We start from the raw sequence: 26470 nt of genomic DNA on the forward strand, positions 1-26470 counted from the left end.
AATGACGGCCTTCCCCGGCCAAACCCTAACACGCTGGGCCAATTGTGCGGCACACTATGGGACTCCCAATTACGGCTAGTTGGGATACAGCCTGGAATCAAACCAGGGACTGTAGTGACGCCTCTAGCACTGCGATGCATTTCCTTAGACCACTGCGCCACTCGGGAAGCTTCTGTAATTGCGTTGGTGAACATGCACCCGAATTTCTGAAGTGTCCTGTTAGGGTTGAAGGAGACTGAGGCGGTAAGAATGTGGACTGTCCAGCATGTCCTATCCGGAGGCGGTGAGAAGAGTGGAAGAAATTAGTGTAGTTTAAGAAATAATGCTAATAGGAGTAGAGACACCAGATAATATTAATTGTCAGAGGGATCCTGACATGTTGCATATTAAGAAGTTGGACTTTAGCGTTAATTGCATTGGCTATCATCTGCACAGGGCAAACAGAGGAAACCTAAGAAAATAGGTATTGTGAGTGCAGCTGAGCATTTTGTTGGGACTTTTATTTATTTTATTTTTTTTACAGCAGAGGCATTACTAGGAATGCTGTCGATGAATGCTCCATCTTCACATGCACCCGAGCCTGTTTATGGATGGGATTTGAACTGTGACTGAAGGAGTGAGATGTTTTAAAAAAATGTTGTATAGTCAGTCTCGTGTTCCCACCCCATCCCGCAATTAAATATATTTTGTTTCAATACCCGGTGCAGTAGATGGCGGCAATAGACCTACACCAATAGGTGTATTCTGCCAAACAACCTTAAAAAGAAGAAGAAGAATATGACAGCGCAGCGGTTGTTATGGAGAAGCATTTCCCCGGAGGGCTGGAGAAACATTGGAGAGCTGGCGTTGGGGACAGAAAGCAGCTGATCGGTTTCAGACGGGCTGAGAACACGAGCTCGCGCTTCTGTCAGACTGAATGAACTCCATAGGTAAGCAACATGCTTTGTTTTTCATCGCCAATACATTTGAAAGTCGACATTTGAGCTACGCAAAGCAAACTTTTACCGCGACTGAATGAGGTTAGGTAAGTGAGTTGTGTTAGCAGCCTAGCGATAGCTTGGTTTCCTAATTAATTTGCATGGAAGGCATTACAAAATGGCAATGACGCACAGGTTGGCCACGGAGAGCGAGCATGTTTGATGTAGCAGGTCGTTTATGATAAGCGATGTAGAAACGTTTGCCGATGACCAAATTTAATTTAGTACGTCAGCTAACCAGCTGCATAGTTTTATGTGACTGGAGGATTAGATTTAGACTTTTGGCTGAACTAGATAGCTACCTAGCTACTTACTGCGTGTAGTGTAACCTGGCACCTAGCATGCTAGTCTCTTACCTGTAGCGTGCTAATTAAATCTGCTAACATCTACACACAGTGAAACAGATTTTTCATAATGATTCTGCTTGCTTACTATTCAAAGTTTGTAATGTATTGGTCAGTCATCAGACATTTCCTGTTATTTTAGGAGGATAACTTGTTACATGATTGTAGACAGTTGTTAACATGCTCTATTCATGCAACAAGTTACTTGGATTTATTCAGTAGGCTAGCACTGCAAGACTGTTGTTTTGCCAGGTACCAAGTAAATAAGCATAGATAGATGTATACATTTTAATGCCTTACTTTAGAATAGAAATTCAAGTCTTATTGCATTTATGTATCTTGTCCATGCGTTCTTTTCCAGGTCTGACTGTATGAAGTTTTGGTGTATTATATTTGTGTGTGTCAAGGACCAACAGGATATCAGGCCTAGAATTAATGTTATAAGAATGAAAATGACAATCGCACTTTGCATCTTATGTTGGCTGTCCCTACACTTAATGTCCGTGCAGCAAACATTTATGATACTGGTCATAGTGGTTCCTATTTCCCTGGATTTGCATAAGTTAGCATTTGATTTTGTTTTCATGAAGAAACAGTCTATTGAAAGAGAGGAAGCGGGTCACATTTCTTATTGTACTTTAGAGAGATCTGGCAGAGGTAGAGGTTACACCTACTGCATGAACTTGAGTAGTGCACGCTGCTGCACTCGCATGTGTACACTATCAAAGATTCTGGAGATTAACACAATAGCTTAGGCCACATTGCAACATGGTACACACACTGGCCTACGTAAACTTCTGCTCTGTGGCTGACTGGTTTTTGGTTGACTTTAAATCTTGCTAACTCTTTTGAAAGAGGATCTTGCCACTTTAAGGTCGTTATGTTGTCTGAACAATACAGATTTCATACAGCAAGGAGAGAGAACCATACCTAACCAAACGTCTTATCCAACCATAGGATAAACAATACTAGCTCCGCTTTTCTCTGCCTATCGATGTAGACCTAACTGCTGGGGACAATGTTCAGTTTTCAGAGGAGCCATATAGCCTTCACAAATCTGGCTGTCACTTATCCATCTCTAACTACTGTATAGCCTAATGATAAGACAGTGAGACGGTTGGGCTGATAAGCCTTGAAGGAGTTTATAACTACTGCACCCTGACTTTGACATTTCCTCTTATTTTTTTGCCACCTACTGAATGAAACCCATTAAAATATTGCCTTTGGGTTTGTCTCCCTCCTGCCTTCCCATTCCTCTTTACCTCCATCACTGTCTTTCCTCCACATCCTCTTGCCTTAATTTCCCTCTGCTCTCCCGTCTGTCTTCCTCCGTCTGTCTTCCCCTGTAGCCTCAGAAGGCTGAGTGATTGTGTCTAACATGGCTAAAGGTCACTCCAGTCCACAACATGACAGGACTTCTGAAGTGTCATGTGTTAGTTGCTCATTAAACCATTTTAAAGCTGGGGATGGGGGGGAGGCCTTTTGGAAAATTGACCAGGAGATTAGACAACTGGGCAGTAGTTCAGGTGGCAGGATCATTCCAGAACACCATTGATTCAGCATTGTTAGCCTATATAAAAGCCAGGGATACAATGTACATGGGGTTGGTTCTTCCTGTCCTCTGATGGGACAGGAATGCTATTTAGGCCCAAGCTAAATCTAGCCAGCATGTATGGTCAACTACCACTACCAATTGATATGTTGCTGGATTTATCATTATCGCCTATAAGGCTGCTTTAATCAGATTTCAAACCCATTTTTAGATTAAATTTGTCTCCCTAACCAATACTTAGGCCTGTTTGTTACTAGGCCTATTTGGAACACAGGTTCACAATAATCCCTGTTTTTGGCCTATAAAGTCCCTTTGAATACCTTACTCTATAGGCCTTACTCTATAGGCCTTACTTTGTAACTCATGTATGCACACATGTGTAAGTCATTTGCTTTTTCTCTTGGGGACTAAACCACAGAAAACAAATATTTTTGTGTGAGTATTCATAGTGAGGGCCAGTCACTGAGGGATTTGTTCCACAAAACCACCGGCCCTCCCTGTCCAGGCTGAGTCATTGACAAGGTGGCTCATGTTAAGTTCCAAGCATTCACCGACCAAACTCAAAGTACACTGATGATACATGAAGAATGCAGATGAGCAAACTAGGTGACCCAGAAGCCTATAAGCTGGTAGTGTGTACTACTGAGGTAGAGAGGAGATTCAGCAACACATGGAGGACAATGGAATCAAATAAAAAGCTTCTTTATTTAAAAAAAGTAGAACCAACGCCTCCAGGGTTTTTTTCCACTCCTGTCGGTGATGCCCAACCTGACGCATTCCTATACTAACTTGAATACTTACTGGTTAGGGAGTGACATGTCAAACTTTCAGTAGGCCTACCTAGTGGCACCCATTTTTAAAAGGTATGATAAACTGTCATCTGCTTGCTGCCAGAAGACAGTTTGTTTTACTATCTGGAAGTATGCCTGGTTGCATTCATGAACTGAGATACAGATACAGTGGGGCAAAAAAGTATTTAGTCAGCCACCAATTGTGCAAGTTCTCCCACTTAAAAAGATGAGAGGCCTGTCATTTTCATCATCGGTACACTTCAACTATGACAGACAAAATTAGGGGAAAAAATCCAGAAAATCACATTGTAGGATTTTTAATGAATTTATTTGCAAATTATGGTGGAAAATAAGTATTTGGTCAATAACAAAAGTTTATCTCAATACTTTGTTATATACCCTTTGTTGGCAATGACAGAGGTCAAACGTTTTCTGTAAGTCTTGACAAGGTTTTCACACAATGTTGCTGGTATTTTGGCCCATTCCTCCATGCAGATCTCCTCTAGAGCAGTGATGTTTTGGGGCTGTTGCTGGGCAACACGGACTTTCAACTCCCTCCAAAGATTTTCTATGGGGTTGAGATCTGGAGAATGGCTAGGCCACTCCAGGACCTTGAAATGCTTCTTACGAAGCCACTCCTTCGTTGCCCGGGCGGTGTGTTTGGGATCATTGTCATGCTGAAAGACCCAGCCACGTTTCATCTTCAATGCCCTTGCTGATGGAAGGAGGTTTTCATTCAAAATCTCACGATAGATGGCCCCATTCATTCTTTCCTTTACACGGATCAGTCGTCCTGGTCCCTTTGCAGAAAAACAGCCCCAAAGCATGATGTTTCCACCCCCATGCTTCACAGTAGGTATGGTGTTCTTTGGATGCAACTCAGCATTCTTTGTCCTCCAAACACGACAAGTTGAGTTTTTACCAAAAAGTTATATTTTGGTTTCATCTGACCATATGACATTCTCCCAATCTTCTTCTGGATCATCCAAATGCTCTCTAGCAAACCTCAGACGGGCATGGACATGTACTGGCTTAAGCAGGGGGACACGTCTGGCGCTGCAGGATTTGAGTCCCTGGCGGCGTAGTGTGTTACTGATGGTAGGCTTTGTTACTTTGGTCCCAGCTCTCTGCAGGTCATTCACTAGGTCCCCCCGTGTGGTTCTAGGATTTTTGCTCACCGTTCTTGTGATAATTTTGACCCCACGGGGTGAGATCTTGCGTGGAGCCCCAGATCGAGGGAGATTATCAGTGGTCTTGTATGTCTTCCATTTCCTAATAATTGCTCCCACAGTTGATTTCTTCAAACCAAGCTGCTTACCTATTGCAGATTCAGTCTTCCCAGCCTGGTGCAGGTCTACAATTTTGTTTCTGGTGTCCTTTGACAGCTCTTTGGTCTTGGCCATAGTGGAGTTTGGAGTGTGACTGTTTGAGGTTGTGGACAGGTGTCTTTTATACTGATAACAAGTTCAATCAGGTGCCATTAATACAGGTAACGAGTGGAGGACAGAGGAGCCTCTTAAAGAAGAAGTTACACGTCTGTGAGAGCCAGAAATCTTGTTTGTAGGTGACCAAATACCTACTTTCCACCATAATTTGCAAATAAATTCATAATAAAATCCTACAATGTGATTTTCTGGATTTTTTTCTCTCTCATTTTGTCTGTCATAGTTGAAGTGTACCTATGATGAAAATTACAGGCCTCTCTCATCTTTAAGTGGGAGAACTTGCACAATTGGTGGCTGCCTAAATACTTTTTTGCCCCACTGTACATTAGTTCAGTGTTATTTCCTGATAGTTGCTGGTTGAAAACACAATCTACACAGGAACTTCAAATCAACAGGTTTCCATGGTGACATCACCATACATTAAATTGGCTAATAGACCAATAACAGTTCCAAACCCCTCTGCCAGTAACAACTTGTTTTCAGTTTCCCCCACTAACACCACTCCCAGACAGTCCTGGCAAAATACTTGCTTGAGAAATATTTTTTCGCTAAAAAGCCATTTTTCCCCATTTTAATGGAAATCTATTGAAGTAAAGATCTTAATTGTTACCCAGAAATAATTTGATGAAAGATATAAAACTGTTGTGTGGGGACCTTTAATAGCCACTCATCCCTCACACACTCTTTCTTGCAGGTAGTAATTTCTGTGGAGGGTTGGGTTGGAGCCAGTCTTCGGCAAGAACAAGCTGTGAGGTTCAGGGGTGGGAGGTTCTGGGTGGAGTAGAGCGAGTAGAGCGAGGAGTGCATTCTCACTGCTCTTTTTAATGTTCTCTGAGTTTAGAAGACACCGTGGCTGTTTTTGAACTGAATCTCCTGTGGGCCTGTCTGCTCGGCTAAAGTACTGTAAATATACTGTTCTGTCTCTGTTCCAGACTTGCTCGCTGTTCGACTGACTGGCTGCGACTTGGTTTGTTTTATTTGTCGCATTTGAACTACAACAGATGAGCAATGATGTCCTTCCGTCCTAAAAGCTCACTCTGCAACTAACTCCATAAAGGACTGTGTGTACACACAGGGTCAAAGTTCAGCGATTATGTGCCTACATGTTTCCTGTCCCCGGGAGAGGCTTGAGATCATATCTATGGTTTGTTATGTAATTCAACTATCTCTTTCAAAATGACTTATGAGCCACCAGGTGGTTACATTCACAGAAATATGAGCATGCTCTCTTCCTATCCTTTCAGATTTGATTTGATCAGTTGATATCTAGGACTATTCTACTGGCTATCCAGGGTGAAATTAGACACTTTGTGTAGGTTTCATGGAAATTGAACAAGTGTGATTATATAGGCTAAGCTTCATGTTCACTTATGGTCTTGATGAGGTATACAGTGGGGCAAAAAAGTATTTAGCCACCAATTGTGAAAGTTCTCCCACTTAAAAATATGAGAGAAGCCTGTAATTTTCATCATAGGTACACTTCAACTATGACAGACAAAATGAGAGAAAAAATCCAGAAAATCACATTGTAGGATTTTTAATGAATTTATTTGCAAATTATGGTGGAAAATAAGTATTTGGTCACCTTCAAACTAAGATTTCTGGCTCTCACAGACGTGTAACTTCTTCTTTAAGAGGCTCCTCTGTCCTCCACTCGTTACCTGTATTAATGGCACCTGATTGAACTTGTTATCAGTATAAAAGACACCTGTCCACAACCTCAAACAGTCACACTCCAAACTCCACTATGGCCAAGACCAAAGAGCTGTCAAAGGACACCAGAAACAAAATTGTAGACCTGCACCAGGCTGGGAAGACTGAATCTGCAATAGGTAAGCAGCTTGGTTTGAAGAAATCAACTGTGGGAGCAATTATTAGGAAATGGAAGACATACAAGACCACTGATAATCTCCCTCGATCTGGGGCTCCACACAAGATCTCACCCCGTGGGGTCAAAATGATCACAAGAACGGTGAGCAAATATCCCAGAACCACACGGGGGGACCTAGTGAATGACATGCAGAGAGCTGGGACCAAAGTAACAAAGCCTACCATTTTTTTAAATTTTTAATTGTATTTATTTTTTAACCTTTATTTAACTAGGCAAGTCAGTTAAGAATAAATTCTTATTTTCAATGACGGCCTAGGAACAGTGGGTTAACTGCCTGTTCAGGGGCAGAACGACAGGTTTGTACCTTGTCAGCTCGGGGGTTTGAACCCACCGGTTACTAGTCCAACACTTTAACCACTAGGCTACCCTGCCTCCCCGGCAGTAACGCACTACGCCGCCAGGGACTCAAAGGGACTCAAATCCTGCAGTGCCAGATGTGTCCCCCATGCTTAAGCCAGTACATGTCCAGGCCCGTCTGAAGTTTGCTAGAGAGCATTTGGATGATCCAGAAGAAGATTGGGAGAATGTCATATGCTCAGATGAAACCAAAATATAACTTTTTGGTAAAAACTCAACCCGTTGTGTTTGGAGGACAAAGAATGCTGAGTTGCATCCAAAGAACACCATACCTACTGTGAAGCATGGGGGTGGAAACATCATGCTTTGGGGCTGTTTTTCTGCAAAGGGACCAGGACGACTGATCCGTATAAAGGAAATAATGAATGGGGCCATGTATCGTGAGATTTTGAGTGAAAACCTCCTTCCATCAGCAAGGGCATTGAAGATGAAATGTGGCTGGGTCTTTCAGCATGACAATGATCCCAAACACACCGCCCGGGCAACGAAGGAGTGGCTTCGTAAGAAGCATTTCAAGGTCCTGGAGTGGCCTAGCCAGTCTCCAGATCTCAACCCCATAGAAAATCTTTGGAGGGAGTTGAAAGTCCGTGTTGCCCAGCAACAGCCCCAAAACAACACTGCTCTAGAGGAGATCTGCATGGAGGAATGGGCCAAAATACCAGCAACAGTGTGTGAAAACCTTGTTAAGACTTACAGAAAACGTTTGACCTCTGTCATTGCCAACAAAGGGTATATAACAAAGTATTGAGAAACTTTTGTTATTGACCAAATACTTATTTTCCACCATAATTTGCAAATAAATTCATTAAAAATCCTACAATGTGATTTTCTGGATTTTTTTTCTAATTTTGTCTGTCATAGTTGAAGTGTACCTATGATGAAAATGACAGGCCTCATCTTTTTAAGTGGGAGAACTTGCATAATTGGTGGCTGACTAAATATATTTTTGCCCCACTGTAATGATAAGAGGTGAAGGGGTTTATCTCCATGTTGATTGACAGCATTACTTGGAGAACTGTCAGCCAAAGACCGTGAGATTAGGCAGGAAGGGGAAGTTAGCGGTTTTTTGATTTAGGCCAACATAACGTGCAAAGATGTAGACATGCAGACACATGCACTTCTGTCAGGCTCACACAGATCAGTATTCACTCTGCAACTGAACAGGCTCATGACTTTCAGCAGTACAGAGGGGCACAAAGATGGGTGATGACACGCATGCATAGAAAGTTATTAAATCCCTGGTTCACATGGTGTGTGTTCCTAGTGCGAACAGCAAACACAGTAAACCGGTTTTATGAATAAGGTTGTGGGATTGAGGACAAACACATGGACATGAAGACCAGTAGTTCTCATGTTTACATCACTGTTTTCAATGCAAAAAGTTGATTTAAAATATATGCATACAACTGGTGTGGTGCTGTATTTTGTAAACGCTAATTGCGGTTTTATTTCGGTGGAATTGTGGTTTGTTTTTAAATTGTTTACAGTGCTTCTGCTCCTGAAGTAAAGTACCTAAAGGGATTGTGGGGGACATGGCATCTCTCCATTCCTCTTCCAAATCTCCTTAAGTGTCTGTAAAGGATGAGTCTTCTCTCTCTGTGTTCACTGTGGTGGGGAAGTAGGCCTTGAAGGGTTACGCTACTTAATGCTCACTGATTACAAACTGTTCTGTGGTGTGTGGACACTAGACCGCCACAGTTGACTGGTTTACCATGGTGATTTAGCCTATAGCCTGTTAGCCTATGCGTTAGCAGCTGGTTTGTGTGTGTATACGGCTGCTTAGTCAGTCTGTAGGTGCTGTTGAAGGAAGAACAAGTAGGTAGGAAGCAGTTCAGTTCTCCGGGGGGGGGGGGCCTGGCCCTGGCCCTGGCCTGTATGCTGCAGTAAATATATTTGAATAGGAATACCAGTATGCTGTGTGTTTCATGTGCCCTGACGGGGACACTTTATTAGTGTGTGAGGGTGAGTAAACATTCTGAATCCAAGGAAATCCTTACACTGTGGTCTGGGAGCTGACAATGGCCAGGTCATCCTAAATATAGTTTGTGGCCACAGTGACAAAAGTGTCCCTAAAGCAAGTCTACTTATTATGAAGTGTCTTGCCATCTGCAGAGGAGGGTGTCAGGAACAGCTTGTCTTCATACTGACAGATCTTTGATGTATTGTCCTCGTCCACCCCTCAGGTAGACCTCAGTTTGGAGTTGTTTCCCTGGTCCTGCCAGATCTTTGATGTATTGTCCTCGTCCACCCCTCAGGTAGACCTCAGTTTGGAGTTGTTTCCCTGGTCCTGCCTGCTATCTCGGTCTCCCTGAGTGCGTCTAGTTGACCTTCCTCTCAGCGACTCACAGGCCAGGCTAAATAATGGATGAGGTGCCTGGAAAGTGCGGCTGGCGTGTATGGCCGGGACGATACCAGTATCGCGATACGAGTTAGTATCGTGGCAAGGAAACAAAAAAACAAAGCTGATTTAACCTCTTTAGGAGAGCAGCCCTAATATCGGAAACAAACATCATTATGTTGTCATCCAGAGTCACATGTATTTATTTTCTAAACTACAGCACAACATGTTACATACAGCAGGTTATTAAAGGGACAATGAGTGAGGTCTGCTTCATGTTTACATTTTTGCCACTGAAAACTATTGTGATACTGGTATCATCACATCTCTACTACTTCATTAATTTAATCTGTTATACTGTGTGTGTGAAATTAGTTATGGTTTAGGTTCAGTTTCGAGGCAATTATCAACTGGGCAGGGCACCTTCAACTGTCGGGAGGAGGAGGGGAGCAGGCCCTACCAGTCGGGGCGGCAGCAGGGGAAAACCATTCAAAAAATGACATGTCCTCCTAATACAGAAAATATTGCGAAACTGGTGTGAGATGCTACATACCTGGATAAACAGGGAGGACAGCCAGAAGGGCCACTGTTAGCCTAGCACTTAGCACCCAAACAAGTGTCAAGTACTACAACCCAACTAATTACCACCCTACAACATCCCTCCCTGATCCGTCCTCTCACACTAACCAACCACAGAGCGTGCTGTGCTGAAGCCGAGGTGGTGCTGCGCAGGGCAGGCAGGGTGTGTCAATCATTAATGAATGGCGTCCCATCTCCGGTTTCCTCAGGCAGGGAGGGAGAGTGGGACTGGTTCAAGATTGTGTACATTACGGTAACAGTGAACTCTCTCTCTGTCTCCAGGTGTCAGGGGAGGGAGGTAGAATGTTATGTATTCTCAGCAGCACAATGGATCCTTGAGACGCCTTGATGCCGGACTCTTCCTGGTTTCTGAAGCACCACCTGCACTGGCCTGTTACAGGACTAGAAGACTGACAAGTGATCCAATCCCATGCAGCCCCCACCTCTGACCAACCTCTGCCCTTCCATTCTCTCGTACTATTGCACTCTGAATTAAGGTTCTGTGCAGTATTAGTTCAAATGTCTTTATTTAAAAAATGTTTTTACCTCATTGATATTGTTTTTAATTTTTTTTAAATTATTTAGTTTTTTTAATATACAGGGATCTCACGATACAATACTTAGGCGCCGATATGTATTGTGTTTCTCATGATTATTGTGATTTTGATACCGTGATTTTATTGGCATTTGATGTTCCAAACATGTTGCTCACCACATGTCGGCTGCAGAGAGTCTAGAGAAAGCATGATAAAATGAGTTTTGATCATTCATGGAAATAAGTGCTGAGAACATGTTGGCTCATTTATTTAAGAAGAAGATGGAGAACCAGTTATAGGATGACGAGTGCTAGCTAACGCTTCCTAGCAAGAAAAATACATTACAAATCGAAAGTAGCGATTTATAATGGAACTATATCGATTTATAATATTTTTTTTAGTGGCGATATGGATTTAAGGACTGAAATATGGTTCAAAGTTATTTTTCTTCACTTTCTACTGCTAAAATTCAGAACCAGATCAGACCAGTGAAACAGGACAACAGAGGGGGGAAGGGGTGGGCATTGGTGTGGCATGGCGGAGCACGGCGAGCTGCTCGGTGAGATGGCCACGATTGGGCGTCTGAGCGCCACGGAGCGCTTGAAGCATGCCCAGAAGCGGCGCGCCCAGCAGCTAAAAGGCTGGGCCCAGATGGACAAGGACATGGCCCGCGGCGCGGGCAAGGCCGGCCAGAAAAGCAACAAGAAGGGGCGCACGCGCAGGGTGGTCTTCCCAAACAACATCACTCTGCTGGAGGCTGCAGCCCGCAATGACCTGGAGGAGGGTGAGTCAGTCAGCACACCACTATGGGACGGTTTCAGAAACCCATTTTAAGCCTAGTCTTGGGTTAAAAAAGCATGCTCAATGGAGAATCTCTTCATTAAAAGTGCTTTTAAATCCAGGATTAGGTTTAGGATAATCCATGTCTGGGAAACGGGCCATAGAGGTTTTATTCTACCAAAGGAATTCCCACTACCCCTTAGAAAAGCCTGTAGTTAACACTCACTGTTGTTTTTCATGGCTGCTGTTCTTCAAAGTAACATGAATAGTGGCAGGGCAGTTGCACAGCACGACCGCTCTATAAACACAAGTTACACAAGAAATCATTCATGCATATTGTACGTGAGACGCATCATACTTTTAGGCTTATCAGAACGGGCGTTTGGTTTCAATGGTGCTATTGTTAGCACACCTGATTATGGCTAATTATAGCGGAAACTTAAACTTTTGATTGCATTGCAAGAGCAGAGGTTATCTGAAATGTATACAACAGGTGGGTCAAATCCTGCATTCTGATTGGTTAAAACCACATTCCAGACCATTTCTATTTGACAAGTTACCAGCGCCTAAAGCTATGACTCTGTAACACATTAGTGTTCCATTTCACTGTGAAATCCACTGTCTCATCAGCCCAGCCAGAGACAGACAATTCCTAAAAGTTGATCTCCACTGTAAAACTCATCTAGACATTATTTCCTCTTTTTTTAAGACATGTATATTGTGTGGATTGTTTATTGTTAGATGTTACTGCACTGTTGGCGCTAGGAGCACAAGCATTTCCCTACACCCGCAATAACATCTGCTACATATGTGTATGTGACCAATAAAATTTGATTTGAAGACTAGTATTTGGTTTCCAACAGCAGAGATTTGCATAAACCTTGCTGTCTCTCGACTTGGTCCTAACAACACCGTTCCAATATCCTCCAAACACCGGCTTCTCGGGCAATATCACTTAACTAAGATTCATAGTGTGACTTACTGGAGTTCTAGTGAATAATGGCCATGTGTTTCTCTGCAGTGAGGGAGCTGCTGAACGGTGGAGTCAGTCCAGATCTGTACAACGAGGACGGACTCACTGCCCTTCACCAGGTACACATGCGCTCGCGCACACACAGTCCGACGTCAGCCCGCTTGGTCACCCTGTGTGTGTTTTTTATGTTTAGTGTGGTTCTCAACACTGTAAGTACTGTCTGTCTGTGTGTGGGGTGTCGATCTAAAATCACAGTTTATGTAAACACTGTAGAATGTTTTCACACTGCTTCTAGAGCTAGACATATAACTGCTGCTCTGCTTTGGGCTGGCTCTTACATTCCTAGACCGTTGGGAAGGATAGATTGTGACCCCCCCCCCCCCCTTCATAGCACTACTGTGATGTTTGGAAACGTCTACCAACAAGAAAAGACACTGCTCTCCTTAGAAGTAAAACACACACCCTACATGTACATGTTACCCCCACACACACACTGTAAATGTGTAAGAGTGGCACTAGAGAGCACAGTGCTCTCTTTATAGTCATGAAGTATTTCTTCCCTCCAGAAAAAATGTCATGTGTTTACTTAGTAAAAGGCTGGAGGCCTGGACCTGTGCAAATTCAGTTTACTCTGCAGTTGACCGTAAACCTGTGTGTGTGTGTGTGTGTTATGCCTGTTGTGTGTGTGTGTGTTATGCCTGTTGTGTGTGTGTATTATGCCCGTGTGTGTGTGTGTGTGTTATGCCCGTTGTGTGTGTGTGTGTGTGTGTGTGTCTGTCTGCGTTCCCCCTGCAGTGCTGCATTGATGACTTTGTGGAGCTGGTACAGTGTCTGTTGGATGCCGGGGCCAGTGTGAACGCCTATGACAGTGAGCTGTGGACGCCACTTCACGCTGCTGCCACCTGTGGACACACAGACCTGGTGCAGCTCCTCGTGCAGTCGTGAGTCACATAAACACCTCAACACGACACACTAATCTACACAGTTACAATGTACTGTGCAGAATGCGGAGGGCTTTAAAATGTACAAATAGTTTTGACCCATTCCTCTGGGTGAAGTTCAACAACTTCTTCCCTTTCTTCAGACACTATTGTAGAGTTCAGACATTCTTATCATTTCCAAGTAGGCTGTGATAACGATGTGTGTGCTTCTGGTGTAACGTTCTCCTTGTCTGTGTGTAGTGGAGCAGAGCTGCTGGCTGTCAACGCTGATGGCAACATGCCCTATGACCTTTGTGAGGACGAGGCCACTCTGGAGCTGCTAGAGATGGTCATGGCAGAGCAGGGTTAGTAGGGAGACTAAAAACCAACCTGATTTTTCTCCCCAGACTCATCCTCTCTTTACATTTCTAACCATACACTCACCCTCTCACCATGGCTACAGCCCTTAGCCACAACCCTGTAACCATAGCTACAGTTGAAGTTGGACATTTACATACACCTTAACCAAATACATTAAAACTTAGTTTTTTCACAATTTCTGACATTTAATCCTAGTAAAAATTCCATGTCTTGGGCCAGTTAGGATCTCCATTTATTTCAGCTTGAGTATTTGGTAGCATTGCCTTTACAAATTTTTTATTTTTTTTTAACAGTATTTTTATTGGAATTGTACAATTTTCACCCATATTAAGAGATACAACAACAGAGACAAAGCACACAGAAAGCTTCTCTCACCCCATCACCATCATTGCGTCTCTCAATACATACATTTTAAACAAACTTACAAACAGAAATTAAACAAAAAAGCTCAGTTTAAACCAAGAGGTTAGGTTCCACACATGGAACGTACAGTGTAGTTCTGAAATACATACATCCCCGTCATTCTACAAGAATCCTTGCAGCATAATAGCTGATACCTCAGGTTCTAGGTAATTTAGATAAGGTTCCCATACTTTGTAGAACTGGTCTGTTTTAGAATGCAATGTACATGTCAGATATTCCAGAGGCACCCATTCAAATAGTATCTTATGCCAATCTTTAATAGAAGGAACCTTATCACTAATCCACTGTAAAAGGATGTTTTTCCTCGCTGCGAAGGTAAGGATGTTGTAAAGCCTCCTTTTACCCACAGAAGTAACCTGCCTACTAGGGAGACCTAACAGTAAAGAAACTGGGTCCAATTCTAGATCAACCCCTAGGATCTTTTCAATTTCTTGCAGAACACCAGACCAGTATCTTTGTATTTTGGTACATGACCATAAACAATGTGTTAGGGTGCCTGTATCAGTTTTGCATTTAAGACACTGAGGGGAAGAGGAGGTGGGGCTAAAAGCATGTCTGCGATTTGGGGATATATGCAATCTGTGTATTATTCTTAATTGGATTGCTCTAGTACGATTACATATAGATATTGTTTTTGCATATCTCCAAATGTCCTCCCACATCTCTTCGTCAATAGTAACAGACAATTCTTTCTCCCACACTTGTTTCACCCTCTGTGTGTTGACAGCAGAAAGGGACCTTAAAGTATCATAAAACAGACTTACAGACATTTTCCTTTGTGGGAAAAAAAGCATTCTTTCAATGACAGACACATCAGGGTTATCAATTAAGGTGGTGCTCTTCAGGATATAATGTCTTACTTGTAGGAAGCGGAAAAAGTCCTGCTTTGGGAGTCGATATTTCTCGACCATCTGCTCAAATGACAACAAAATCTTATCAACAAATAAGTCATTTAGCCTGCGTATGCCCTTATTAAGCCAAGAGTTAAAGCCGGCATCCAGCAATCCTGGACTGAAATCTGGATTGTTAAGAATTGGGGTAAGAGCAGAGGTTAGTTTGGACCTTCCCAGGAAGCGTTGAACTGACCTCCATACTTTGAGTGTGTTAAGTGTAACGGGATTATTGCAGTGATCTTCTACAGACTTGAAACTTCTGAAAAATAAAAGATCCTGTAAGGGGTATTTTGAAAAAGAAGTCTCAATGTCTAACCAAATAGAGGAGTCATCATTTGTGATCCAGTCAGAAATATAACAAAGGTGGGCACACCATTGATAGAACCTGATATTGGGCAGGTCCAAGCCGCCCATAGAACTTGGCAGCTGCAATATTGCCATCTTAAGTCTTGGTTTGCGTTTACTCCATATAAAGGAACTTAGCCATCCATTTACATCCTTTATTACCTTATTGGAGAGTAATACTGGGATCATTTGGATTGGGTAAAGTAGTCTAGGTAAAATGTTAATTTTCAAGAGGGATATTCTACCCAACCAAGAAATCGGGAGAGAGTTCCAGCGCTCCAGATCCTGTCTTATTGTATCAAACAAGGGAACAAAATTGGCTTTGTACATTTGCTGGAATTTAGGAGTTACAAATATACCCAGATACATGAAACCTGAGGGAGACCATTTAAAAGGGAAGGGGGGAGAAGTATTAGGTACAGAGTGCAGGCTACCAAGTGGCATAGCCTCTGACTTAGTTAGGTTAATCTTGTAGCCTGAGAATTCGCTGAATAAATTCAATAATATTAATAAGAGCTGTAATTGAAGTCTCGGGACTAGAGATGAATATCAGGACATCATCAGCATACAAGCTTATTTTATGGTGAACATCACCAATGAGCAGCCCCTGTATAGCAGGCGTTACCCTGATGGCCTCAGCCAGTGGTTCCATAACGAGTGCAAAGAGGAGGGGGGATAAAGGACAGCCCTGTCTGGTACCTCTGTGTATAGAGAAGTTATTTGACCTTAGCCCATTAGTAAGGACAGCAGCCTGAGGATCATCATATAAAACTTTCACCCATTTTATAAAGTTGTCGCCCAGACCAAATTTATTTAGAGCAAATAATAGGTAAGACCACTCCACACGATCAAATGCTTTCTCAGCATCTAGGGAGAGCACCAGACCATCCACAGCACTTTGTTGGTAAGCTTGAATTACATTAAGAAGCCGCCTGACATTGTTGCATGACTTACGGCCCTTAATGAAGCCAGTTTGGTCTCCTTTCACAATTAATGGCAGTGAGTCCTCTAATCTTGTGGCTAGAATTTTAGAAAGCAATTTTCTATCCACATTCAGAAGGGAAATTGGTCTGTACGAGGAACAAGACTCTGGACATTTTCCCTTTTTGAGAATAAGTGAAATGTTGGCTTCTCTCAGCGTTTGAGGGAGTTGGTCATTTGAAAATGAGTGATTAAACATATCACGCAATGGCTCAAGGATCAGGCCATGGAACTCTTTATAGAACTCACTACAAAACCCGTCTGGTCCTGGGGCCTTACCATTTTGCAGATTCTTAATTGCGAACATTATCTCTTCCTTGGTAATAGGGGCATTAAGGAGGGACCGCTGCTCTTCGGAGATAGTAGGGAGCTCAATCTTACAAAATAAGTTATCCATTAATTTGGGTGCATCATTTGGCAGTTCTGAGGCATAAAGATTTGTATAAAATTTCTTAAATGAGTCACTTATCAATTTATTTTCATATAAATGATTACCATCAGAGTCAGTAATAGTAGCAATTGACTGAGAGTCAGCTCTCTTTTTAGCTAGGTATGCCAAGTACTTTCCTGGCTTATCGCCATGTTCATATAGCTTTTGCCTCACAAATCTCATTTTCTTTTCAGCGTCCTGTGTTAGGAGAGAGTCTAACGCTGATCTAATGACTGATATTTCCTTTAATAGGGCAGGAGTGGGCGTTTTAATGTAGTCCTTCTCTTTAGTTCCTAATTCACCCTCTAACATTTTTTGCTTTTCACGCTTTTTCCGTCTCTTAGTAGCTGTGTATGACATAATCAGACCCCTGGCATACGCTTTACAGGTCTCCCAAAGGAGCGAGGGGTTATCTGTTGATTGAGAGTTAATAGAGAAAAATGCTTTAAACTCTGTAATGAAATATGATGTGAATGTATGGTCTTTAAGAATGGTTGTGTTCAACCTCCAATGTCTTGACCGATTGAATGCCCCATTGAGTTTTATGTCCAGGATCACCTCAGCATGATCAGATATGACTATGCTTCCTATCCTAGCGGATAGAACAGACTGCAGAGACGTCCTGGGCACAAAAAAATAATCTATTCTAGTCTGACATCCATGAGGTGCAGAGAAAAAAGTGAACTCTGTTGGAGGGATGAAAAGCTCTCCAGACATCCGCATACCCCAGATCATCACAAATAGCTTTAAGTAACTTAACTTGAGGAGAGAGTGAAGCTATACCGCTGGGGAACCTATCAATAAGGGGGTTCAACAAGCAGTTAAAATCTCCTCCAACCACTGCAGTGTCCGAGTTTAATTCTGAAAAGTCTAGAAAAACCTTAGTGAGGAAATCAGGGGGGTGAGCAGGGGGGGAAGTAAATATTCATTATAGAAATGTTCTGCCCTTGTAAAGTACCATTAATTATAACAAAGCGACCAAATGTATCTTTCACACAATTCAAGACCTTAAGTGGTAAGTTATTTTTCACCAGAATTGCTACCCCTCTACTTCTGGATGTAAATGATGAGAAAAACACTTGACCAAACCCCCCTTGTTGTAATTTCAGGTGCTCCTTATCATCCAACTGAGTTTCTTGCAACAGGGCAATATCAATATTTTCTTTTTTCAAAAAAGATAGTACCTTCTTCCTCTTAATGGGGTTATGGCTCCCTCTAATGTTCCATGTACATACACGCTGTCCGTTACCTGCCATTGTATCTTGACCATTCAATATCCAGACTGGATCCCACTGTAAAAGTGGGGTGGTACCTTTTTCCATGTGTTGAACTCTCCTCCATCTCACTGAGCATAAACAAACGATATGAACCCTGAACTCGAGCTATACTAAACCCAAAAATTAAACATGTAAAGATCCAAAAGGGGGTTTTCCCACTAGCTAACATGCAGGGGATTTCAACTCTCCAATGTAGACTCTTAAGTCTGCATCGCCGCTCCATAGCCTCATCCTTTATATGTATGGAAAAGAAAATCAATAGGAGAATATTGAGGCTCTTCCACCTAAAACCAAACCTGGGCACCAATATGGATTCACACATATCTCAGCCTGAGCTATAGCGGCTATTACTTTAGCAAGAAAAATAATAAAGATACGAATATTACTGAGCCGAAGTACGTGAGGACTCACGTCACTGTTTCATGATCAGATTGAACCAAAAATAAACAAAGTTATCCAATGCTGCTGAGGTGCAGCTTAAAAGTTATTTACCCGAGAGAGTCAATAAACGCAGCAGCCTCTTCAGGTGTGTAGAGCTTTTTAGGTGATCCGTTGACCATAATCTTCAATGTGGCCGGGTACAACAGTGCGTAGTCCATCTTCATTCTCCTGAGTCGAGCCTTCGCCTCATCAAACGCTTTGCGTCTTCGTACAACCGCCGTGGAATAATCATTGAAGAATGAAACCTTAGGACTTTTACGTTGACTACCATCAGAGCCAATGTTTCTAGCCGCATCCATGACGCGCTGCTTGTCGGTGAAGTTGTGGAACTTTATAACCACCGGCCGTGGGCGCTGATTGGGACCGGGTATCGGTGCTTGAGAGCGATGGGCTCTGTCCAGCTTCACACGGCCAGCCTTAGTGTCCATTTGTAGGTAGCCAGGGATCCATTCCTCAAAGAATTTTACTGAACGTGTCCCTTCAGAATTTTCCGGGAGTCCCACAACACGAATATTGCATCTGCGTCCTCGATTATCCAAGTCGTCAATGTGCTCCGCCATTTCGCGCACCTGTTTCTCAAGTGCTTTTAGCTTAGCGTCCATAGATGTAGTTGAAGTTTCCATGCATCAATTCTTCCTTCCGCCTCAACAACACGTTCCACAACCCTCTGTAGTTCAGCTGAATGGCCTGCTATTGCTTCCAAGACCGTTCTTATCTTAGCATCGATCACTTTAGTAATGTTATCAGTCATCTTTTGAATCACCAGGTCCATTGTGCCTGTATCCGCAATGGTGCTAGCCTCGCTAACGTTAGCTAGCTCCTCATGCACATCCACAGGGGTGGGGGTTTTGGTCGACTTCTTAGTAGTTCTGTTGGGCATGTTGTCGGAGATTTTTGCGAAAAAGTCGTCAAGACTCATTATATGGTAACTTATTTAGCCAATTCTACCACTTTTTCAAGCTAGGAGATTAATGTAAAAATATAAATTTACGAATGCCACGAGAGCTCGCTGAAACACCGTGTTCTCTCTACGGCGCCATTTTCATCCCCCCGCCTTTAAATTGTTTAACTTGGGTCAAACATTTTGGGTAGCCTTCCACAAGTTTCCCACAATAAGTTGGGTAAATTTTGGCCCATTCCTCCTGACAGAGCTGGTCAGTTTGTAGGCCTCCTTGCTCGCACATGCTTTTTTCAGTTCTGCCCACACATTTTCTATAGGATTGAGGTCAGGGCTTTGTGATGGCCCCTCCCAAAACCTTGACTCTGTTGTCCTTAAGCCATTTTGCCACAACTTTGGAAATATGCTTGGGGGTCATTGTCCATTTGGAAGACCCATTTGCGACCAAGCTTTAACTTCCTTACTCATGTCTTGAGATGTTGCTTCAATATATCCACATAATTTTCCAACCTCATGATGCCATCTATTTTGTGAAGTGCAGCAGCCTTTGGCTTGCAAGCCTCCCCGTTTGTACAGATGGACGTGGTACCTTCATGCGTTTGGAAATTGCTCCCAAGGATGAACCAGACTTGTGGAGGTCTACAATTATTTTTTCTGAGGTCTTGGCTGATTTTCTTTAGATTTTTCCATTTTTCCATGATGTCCACAGGTACACCAATTAACTCAAATTATGTCAATTAGCCTATCAGAAGCTTCTTAAGCCATGACATAATTTTCTTGAATTTCCCAAGCTGTTTAAAAGCACAGTCAACTTAGTGTATGTAAACTTCTGACTCACTGGAATTGTGATACAGTGAATAATAAGAGAAACAATCTGTCTATAAACAATTGCTGTAAAAATTAGTTGTCATGTACAAAGTAGATGTCCTAACCAACTTGCCAAAACTATAGTTTGTTAACAAGACATTTGTGGAGTGGTTGAAAAATGTTAGTGACTCCAACCTAAGTGTATGTAAACTTCCGACTTCAACTGTACCTGGAAGTTGCAATCCCCTCTACGAGCCTTACTTAAACCCAGTCCATGTCAAATCAACAATGTTCTGTGTGGAAGTGTGGAAGAACTCTGACTTGCTGTGTGTCTGTGCAGGTATAACCCAGGACCGTATAAACCGGTGTCGTGGGGCTAAGGAGATGAATATGCTCACAGATATTCGAGTGCTGGTTCAGAATGGAGCGGACCTGAACGCTCAGGATGACAACGGGGCCACGCTAGTGAGACACTCACATTCAAATAGATGTTTTTTAATTTTTGTATTCTTCCCCTCTAATCAGGGACTGATTTTAGATTTGGGCACCAGGTGGGTACAATTCATTATCAGGTAGAACAGAAAACCAGCGGTACTCTGAACCTCATGGTTTTGGATTTGAATACCCCTGCTGTAACCCTGAAAACATACCTGGCTGGGGAGATTTTCTAGTCTTGTATTATGATCATATCTTCACTTCACCACTGGGATGAAAGGTTGACTAACAATTCCCCTCCAGCTGCACATAGCGGCGGCTAACGGCTACTTGTTGGTGGGGGAGCTGCTACTGGAGCACCGGGCCAAGGTGGAGCAGAAGGACACGGACGGCTGGACACCACTCCACGCCGCCTCCTGCTGGGGACAGGTCAGTATTGTAGCACTCTGAGAACAGGCTAGAACGAAGCCCCCTTTCTCAACGGTCATGTTATACTAAATGGCTGGCTCACTGACCTGAACGTACTGGCGTGTCTGTTTCCCTAGATTCTGATGGTGGAGCAGCTGGTGGCTCATGGGGCCAGTCTCAACACCAAGTCTGTCCTGGAAGAGACGCCGCTGGGTAACAACATCACATGTTTACATTTGAGTCATTTAGCAGATGCTCTTAACCAGAGAGACTTCAGATAGCTAGGTGGGACAACCACACATCACAGGCAGAGAAAGTACACCTTTCCTCAATAACGTAGCTGTCAGTAGTCAGAGCTAGAAGTGGGGGTCAAGTGCTGGTAATTTAGATGATTTTATTTTTTACATCCTGTAGTTAGACTGTGGGGATGTGATGGGCAATGACACAGAACCCTTGTATAGGTTGACTTATTACCTGTTATCTTGATAGATAATAGTCCTCAAATCAAATGTTATTGGTCACATACACGTGTTTAGCAGATGTTATTGTGGGTGTAGCGAAATGCTTGTCAATGTCAGAGAGGCAGACTAAGATACAGTATATGACCAAGATGGCACACACAGCATCACCATGTATCAAAATGTAAGCCTGAATGGGGAAGGATTCGACAGAAATGTCTTCTGCATTTACCCCTCTGAATCAGAGGGGTGCGGGGAGCTGCCTTAATGGATGTCATCGGCGCCCAGGGAGCAGTTGTTGTTGGGGTTAACTGTATGGGGAGGACATGTCCTGACTCCGTTGTGTTTTCTGTCTGTGGTAGATGTGTGTGCTGACGAGGAGGTGGGGGTTAACTGTATGGGGAGGACATGTCCTGACTCCGTTGTGTTTTCTGTCTGTGGTAGATGTGTGTGCTGACGAGGAGGTGGGGGTTAACTGTATGGGGAGGACATGTCCTGACTCCGTTGTGTTTTCTGTCTGTGGTAGATGTGTGTGCTGACGAGGAGGTGAGAGTCAAGCTGATGGAGCTGAAGCACAAACACGACGCAATCATGAAGAGTCATGACCGACACAAGGGCACCTTGCAGAGACGAGCCTCCAGCACTGGCAGCAGAGGGTGAGTGGGGAGGGGGGGTTGAACAATAGAGAGGATTAGTTCAAGGTTTAAAGATGGAAGGTTATGAGCAGATGAGGGTTTTGTTAAGACACAGGCAAAGCCTCAGCCTCTTGTCAGTTTGTAGCTGTGTCTACAGTGTCTGTCGCCCCCTGTATGAGCAGTAAGGTGGTGCGGCGTGTGAGCGTCAACGAGCGTTCCAGCCTGTACCGGCGGGAGCACCACAAGGAGGCCATGGTGTGGCAGGAGAGAGGCCGGCAGGCCGAGCCGCAGGACGACGACGAGGACAGACAGACGGACAACGAGCTCCACCATCACGTTGCCATGGTGAGTTGTACTGTTACTTCTGTCATAGCAACAACACCAGGACAAACTGCTACCATGTTCAGTCGACATTGAGAATAGAGGATATGATTCAGAGTTGATAGGTGATTGTGTCATATTAACTCTGTTGCTCTGGCTTTCTCAGGCTGCAGGTACCATGTCGAGGCTGGAGAATGAGGAGGGAGCGGAGAGGAAGTCTAGTCTGGGGAACGGTGGGACGCCCCTTGCCCTCTCGGCGTCTGTCCCAGGGGAGCAGTGGAGTAGAGGTCGGATGGACCGCAGTGCCTCCTACCAGCTGAGCCCTGCCTCAGGGTCTGGGGAGGAAAGGGACAACATGACCCTTGAGAAATCCCACCAGACTCTAGCGGACCTGAAACGCCAGCGGGCTGCGGCCAAGCTCAACAAGTACCCCGCCCCACCTCTACTCCCTCCCTCAGAGGAGGAGCCTCCCTCTCCCACCCCTCTGCAGGAGGTGACCCCCTCCCGAGCCGCCCAGGAGACCCCCAGCACAGAGGTGGCCTTTCCCAGCGCTGTGTACTTCACTCCAGCCAGTGGGGACCCGCCCCTGCTCAAACTACGAGCCCCAGAGGAGGACACGTCCAACAACACCAAGGAGCCCTGCTGTGGAATCATGTAGAGACACACAAACACTCCCAAGCCACAATGTAGAGACACACAAACACTCCCAAGCCACAATGTAGAGACACACAAACACTCCCAAGCACCCACTGCCTGACTGGAAATGAGGGATGTGTAACACTCCTATGTGGCAAACCGATTTCAATTCAAAACACTACGGTGACCACCAGATATACTTTTAAGGATTCATTGCAGTTTGATTCATTCTAAGCATATTATTTGGTTCCGTCAATGATATGCCGTCGAATGTTTGGTCTTAACTCCATTTTAGTAAATGTAGTAGTACATTTTATCTTCTTGCACATATTTATTTTAAACCCTCCTTCCTGAAAAATGTCAAACATGTAATATATGAGCACTTAACGTAATGTTCCTCATTGTTCCTCTGAGGGTGTGGCCAGAGGGGTCTATTTGGATCTCAGGAGACCTTATGTGGCCACCTGGTGGCTTTTTAGGCTGTGTGTAGAGACCTACAGATACCAGTATTACTCTTGCAATAGCACTGAGTACTTTCCTCTTAAGTCCCTTTTTTCATGTGTGTTTGGGGCAGTTCAATAAGAGTTCTCACACAGGATGTATCAAGCACATACTATATGAATTGGTCATCTGACTTCAGTGAGTAAGCTGTGTGTATTCGAAGCAGAAAAGGGGCAAGAGCAGAATGAACCAAACCTGATTATTATGCTTTTTTTCAAGCTGATAATCGGACCAATGAATGATTTTTCCTATTTATGATTGACTGAACATGATTTGAGATGTGCCCTGTAACTTGATGTGCCCTGTAACTTGATGTGCACTGTAACTTGATGTGCACTGTAACTTGATGTGCACTGTAACTTGATGTGCACTTTTGATTGAAGGGAAGCACGGATTATGATCGAGAGTGAGGCGATTTCCTAAAGTGATTGATACAAAAGGGTACATGATAGCATTTTATTGATCTGACAGTGCAACCTGAAAGTATTCAGACCCCTTGACTTTTTTTCTAATTTTGTTTCATTACAGCCTTATTCTAGTTTTTTTCCCCCTCAATCTACACACAATACCCCATAATGACAAAGCAAATGTATTACAAATAAAAAAAACAGAAATCACTTTTTACACAAGTATTCAGACCCTTTACTCAGTACTGTTTTGAAGCACCTTTGGCAGTGATTACAGCTTCGAGTCTTGGGTATGACTCTGTCAATGTCATCTACAATGTCATGCTTCAACATAAGGATGGTATTGGCCAGGTGTTGAGCAGTGCCTGGTTTCCTCCACACGTGACGCTTGGCATTCAGGCCAAAAGTTCAATCTTGTTTTCATCAGACCAGAAAATGTTGTTTCTCATGGTCTGAGTCCTTTAAGTGCCTTTTGGCAAACTCCAAGCGGCCTGTCATGTGCCTTTTACTAAGGATTGGCTTCCGTCTGGCCACTCTACCATAAAGGCCAGATTGGCGGAGTGCTGCAGAGCTGGTTGTCCTTCTGGAAGGTTCTCCTATCTCCATAGAGGAACTATGGAGCTCTGTCAGAATGATCATCAGGTTCTTGGTCACCTCTTTGACCAAGGCCCTTCTCCCCTTGATTGCTCAGTTTGGCAGGGCGGCCAGCACTAGGAAGAGTGTTGGTGGTTCCTAACTTCTTCCATTTAAGAATGATGGAGGCCACTTCTTGGGGACCTTCAACGCTGTGGAAATGTTTTTGTACCCTTCCCAGATTTGTGCCTTGACACAATCCTGTCTACTGACAATTCATTTGACATCATGGCTAGATTTTTGCTCTGACATGCACTGTCAACTGTGGGACCTTAGACAGCTGTGTGTGCTTTTCCAAGTCATGTCCAATTAATTGAATTTACCACAGGTAAATTCGAAAAACCTGTTTTCGCTTTGTCATTATGGGGTATTGTGTGTAGATTGATGAGGGACAATGTTTACATAAGGCTGTAACAAAATATACAAAGTTAAGGGGTCTGAATTCTTTCCGAATTCACTGTTTGTTTTCCAGACACACCAGTCTGTATGACGGTACAGAATTGGGATTGTTTTTGAGAAGTTTATTTTTCTTGTTGGTTTGAATTTGTATCACATTTAAGTGTAGACAAGTGCTTATTGCCCTACCTTTCTCCTGATCAGCATTCATCACTGTTATTAAAATGATTAATGAACAAAAAAATAATCTGTTCAAGTGCACTAAGAAAATTGTACATTTTAATAAGTCTAAGATGCAATTTGTTAACGTGTTTTTTTTTTTCGTTTTTTTTTTCCTAAATGATTGTAAGAGATTCTTATATTTAAATGAAGGTGTTTTTGTCATGATGTTCAATGTTCCTCCTCAGGATGACAACTTTCTCTAGGCATTTCTATTTGAACACTTTCTATACTCTGAATAGTGATGTATGTCGTCCTCAGTGGCTACCGTAGGTTGTCCTTAACCATTCCTTCACAACAAACCTTTCCATCCTAGAAACCAGGATCTACCTTGTTTTCTATACATTTCTGTCAGGTGTTCTGATGACCCCTTCATTTAATTTAGACAATCTTGTTTAACCTCGTCAGTGTGATGGTTTATCAACAGTAAGTGCCTTCTGTAGCACAGGAGGTTGGTGGCACCTCAATTGGGAGGCACAGGTTCGTGGTAATGGCTGGAGCGGTTTCTATGTGTTTGATGGTATTCCATTCGCTCTGTTCCAGACATTATTATGAGCCGTTCTCACCTCCGCAGCCTCCACTGTTCTGTAGGGTTGGCGAAGTGAAAAATATACTGAACAAAAATATAAATGCAACATGTAAAGTGTTGGTCCCATGTTTCATAAAAGATTCCAGAAATAAATTATTCCAGAAATGTTCCATATGCAAAAAAAAAGTTTATTTCTCGCGAAATGTTGTGCACAAATTTGTTTACATCGCTGTTAGTGAGCTTTTCTCCTATGCCAAGATAATCCATCCACCTGACAGGTGTGGCATATCAAGAAGCTGATTAAACAGCATGATCATGACACAGGTGCACCTTGTGCTGGGCACATTTAAAGGATGTCTCAAGTTTGTGGGAATGTGCAATTGGCATGTTGACTGGAGAAAATGACCACCAGAGCTGTTGCCAGAAAATGTAATGTTAATTTCTCTACCATAAGCCACCTCCAACGTTATTTTAGAGAACTTGTTAGTACGTCCAACCGGCCATTTTAATTATTTTTTTTGTATGAGACATGG

General features: G+C 43.3%; 1 protein-coding gene across 2 annotated transcripts; it reads left to right on the plus strand.

The window, feature by feature from the left end:
• Nucleotides 1-845: 845 nt before the first annotated feature.
• LOC139420235 (protein phosphatase 1 regulatory subunit 16A-like) lies at nucleotides 846-24450 on the plus strand. 2 transcript variants are annotated; one of them, XM_071170093.1, is made up of 12 exons: nucleotides 854-929; nucleotides 6042-6253; nucleotides 10557-11594; nucleotides 12612-12682; nucleotides 13359-13504; nucleotides 13745-13848; nucleotides 20700-20824; nucleotides 21098-21223; nucleotides 21340-21415; nucleotides 22187-22316; nucleotides 22478-22640; nucleotides 22783-24450. In XM_071170093.1, the coding sequence occupies exons 3-12, from the start codon at nucleotides 11345-11347 to the stop codon at nucleotides 23272-23274; spliced, it is 1683 nt and encodes a 560-aa protein (XP_071026194.1). In that variant the 5' UTR covers nucleotides 854-929; nucleotides 6042-6253; nucleotides 10557-11344; the 3' UTR covers nucleotides 23275-24450. The 2 variants fall into 2 exon arrangements, with proteins under 2 accessions (XP_071026193.1, XP_071026194.1); XM_071170092.1 differs by lacking the exon at nucleotides 6042-6253 and having other exon boundaries at nucleotides 846-929.
• Nucleotides 24451-26470: the final 2020 nt, after the last annotated feature.

The sequence above is a fragment of the Oncorhynchus clarkii genome, chromosome 11, assembly GCF_045791955.1.
Source record: "Oncorhynchus clarkii lewisi isolate Uvic-CL-2024 chromosome 11, UVic_Ocla_1.0, whole genome shotgun sequence".
Taxonomy (NCBI): Eukaryota; Metazoa; Chordata; class Actinopteri; order Salmoniformes; family Salmonidae; genus Oncorhynchus; species Oncorhynchus clarkii.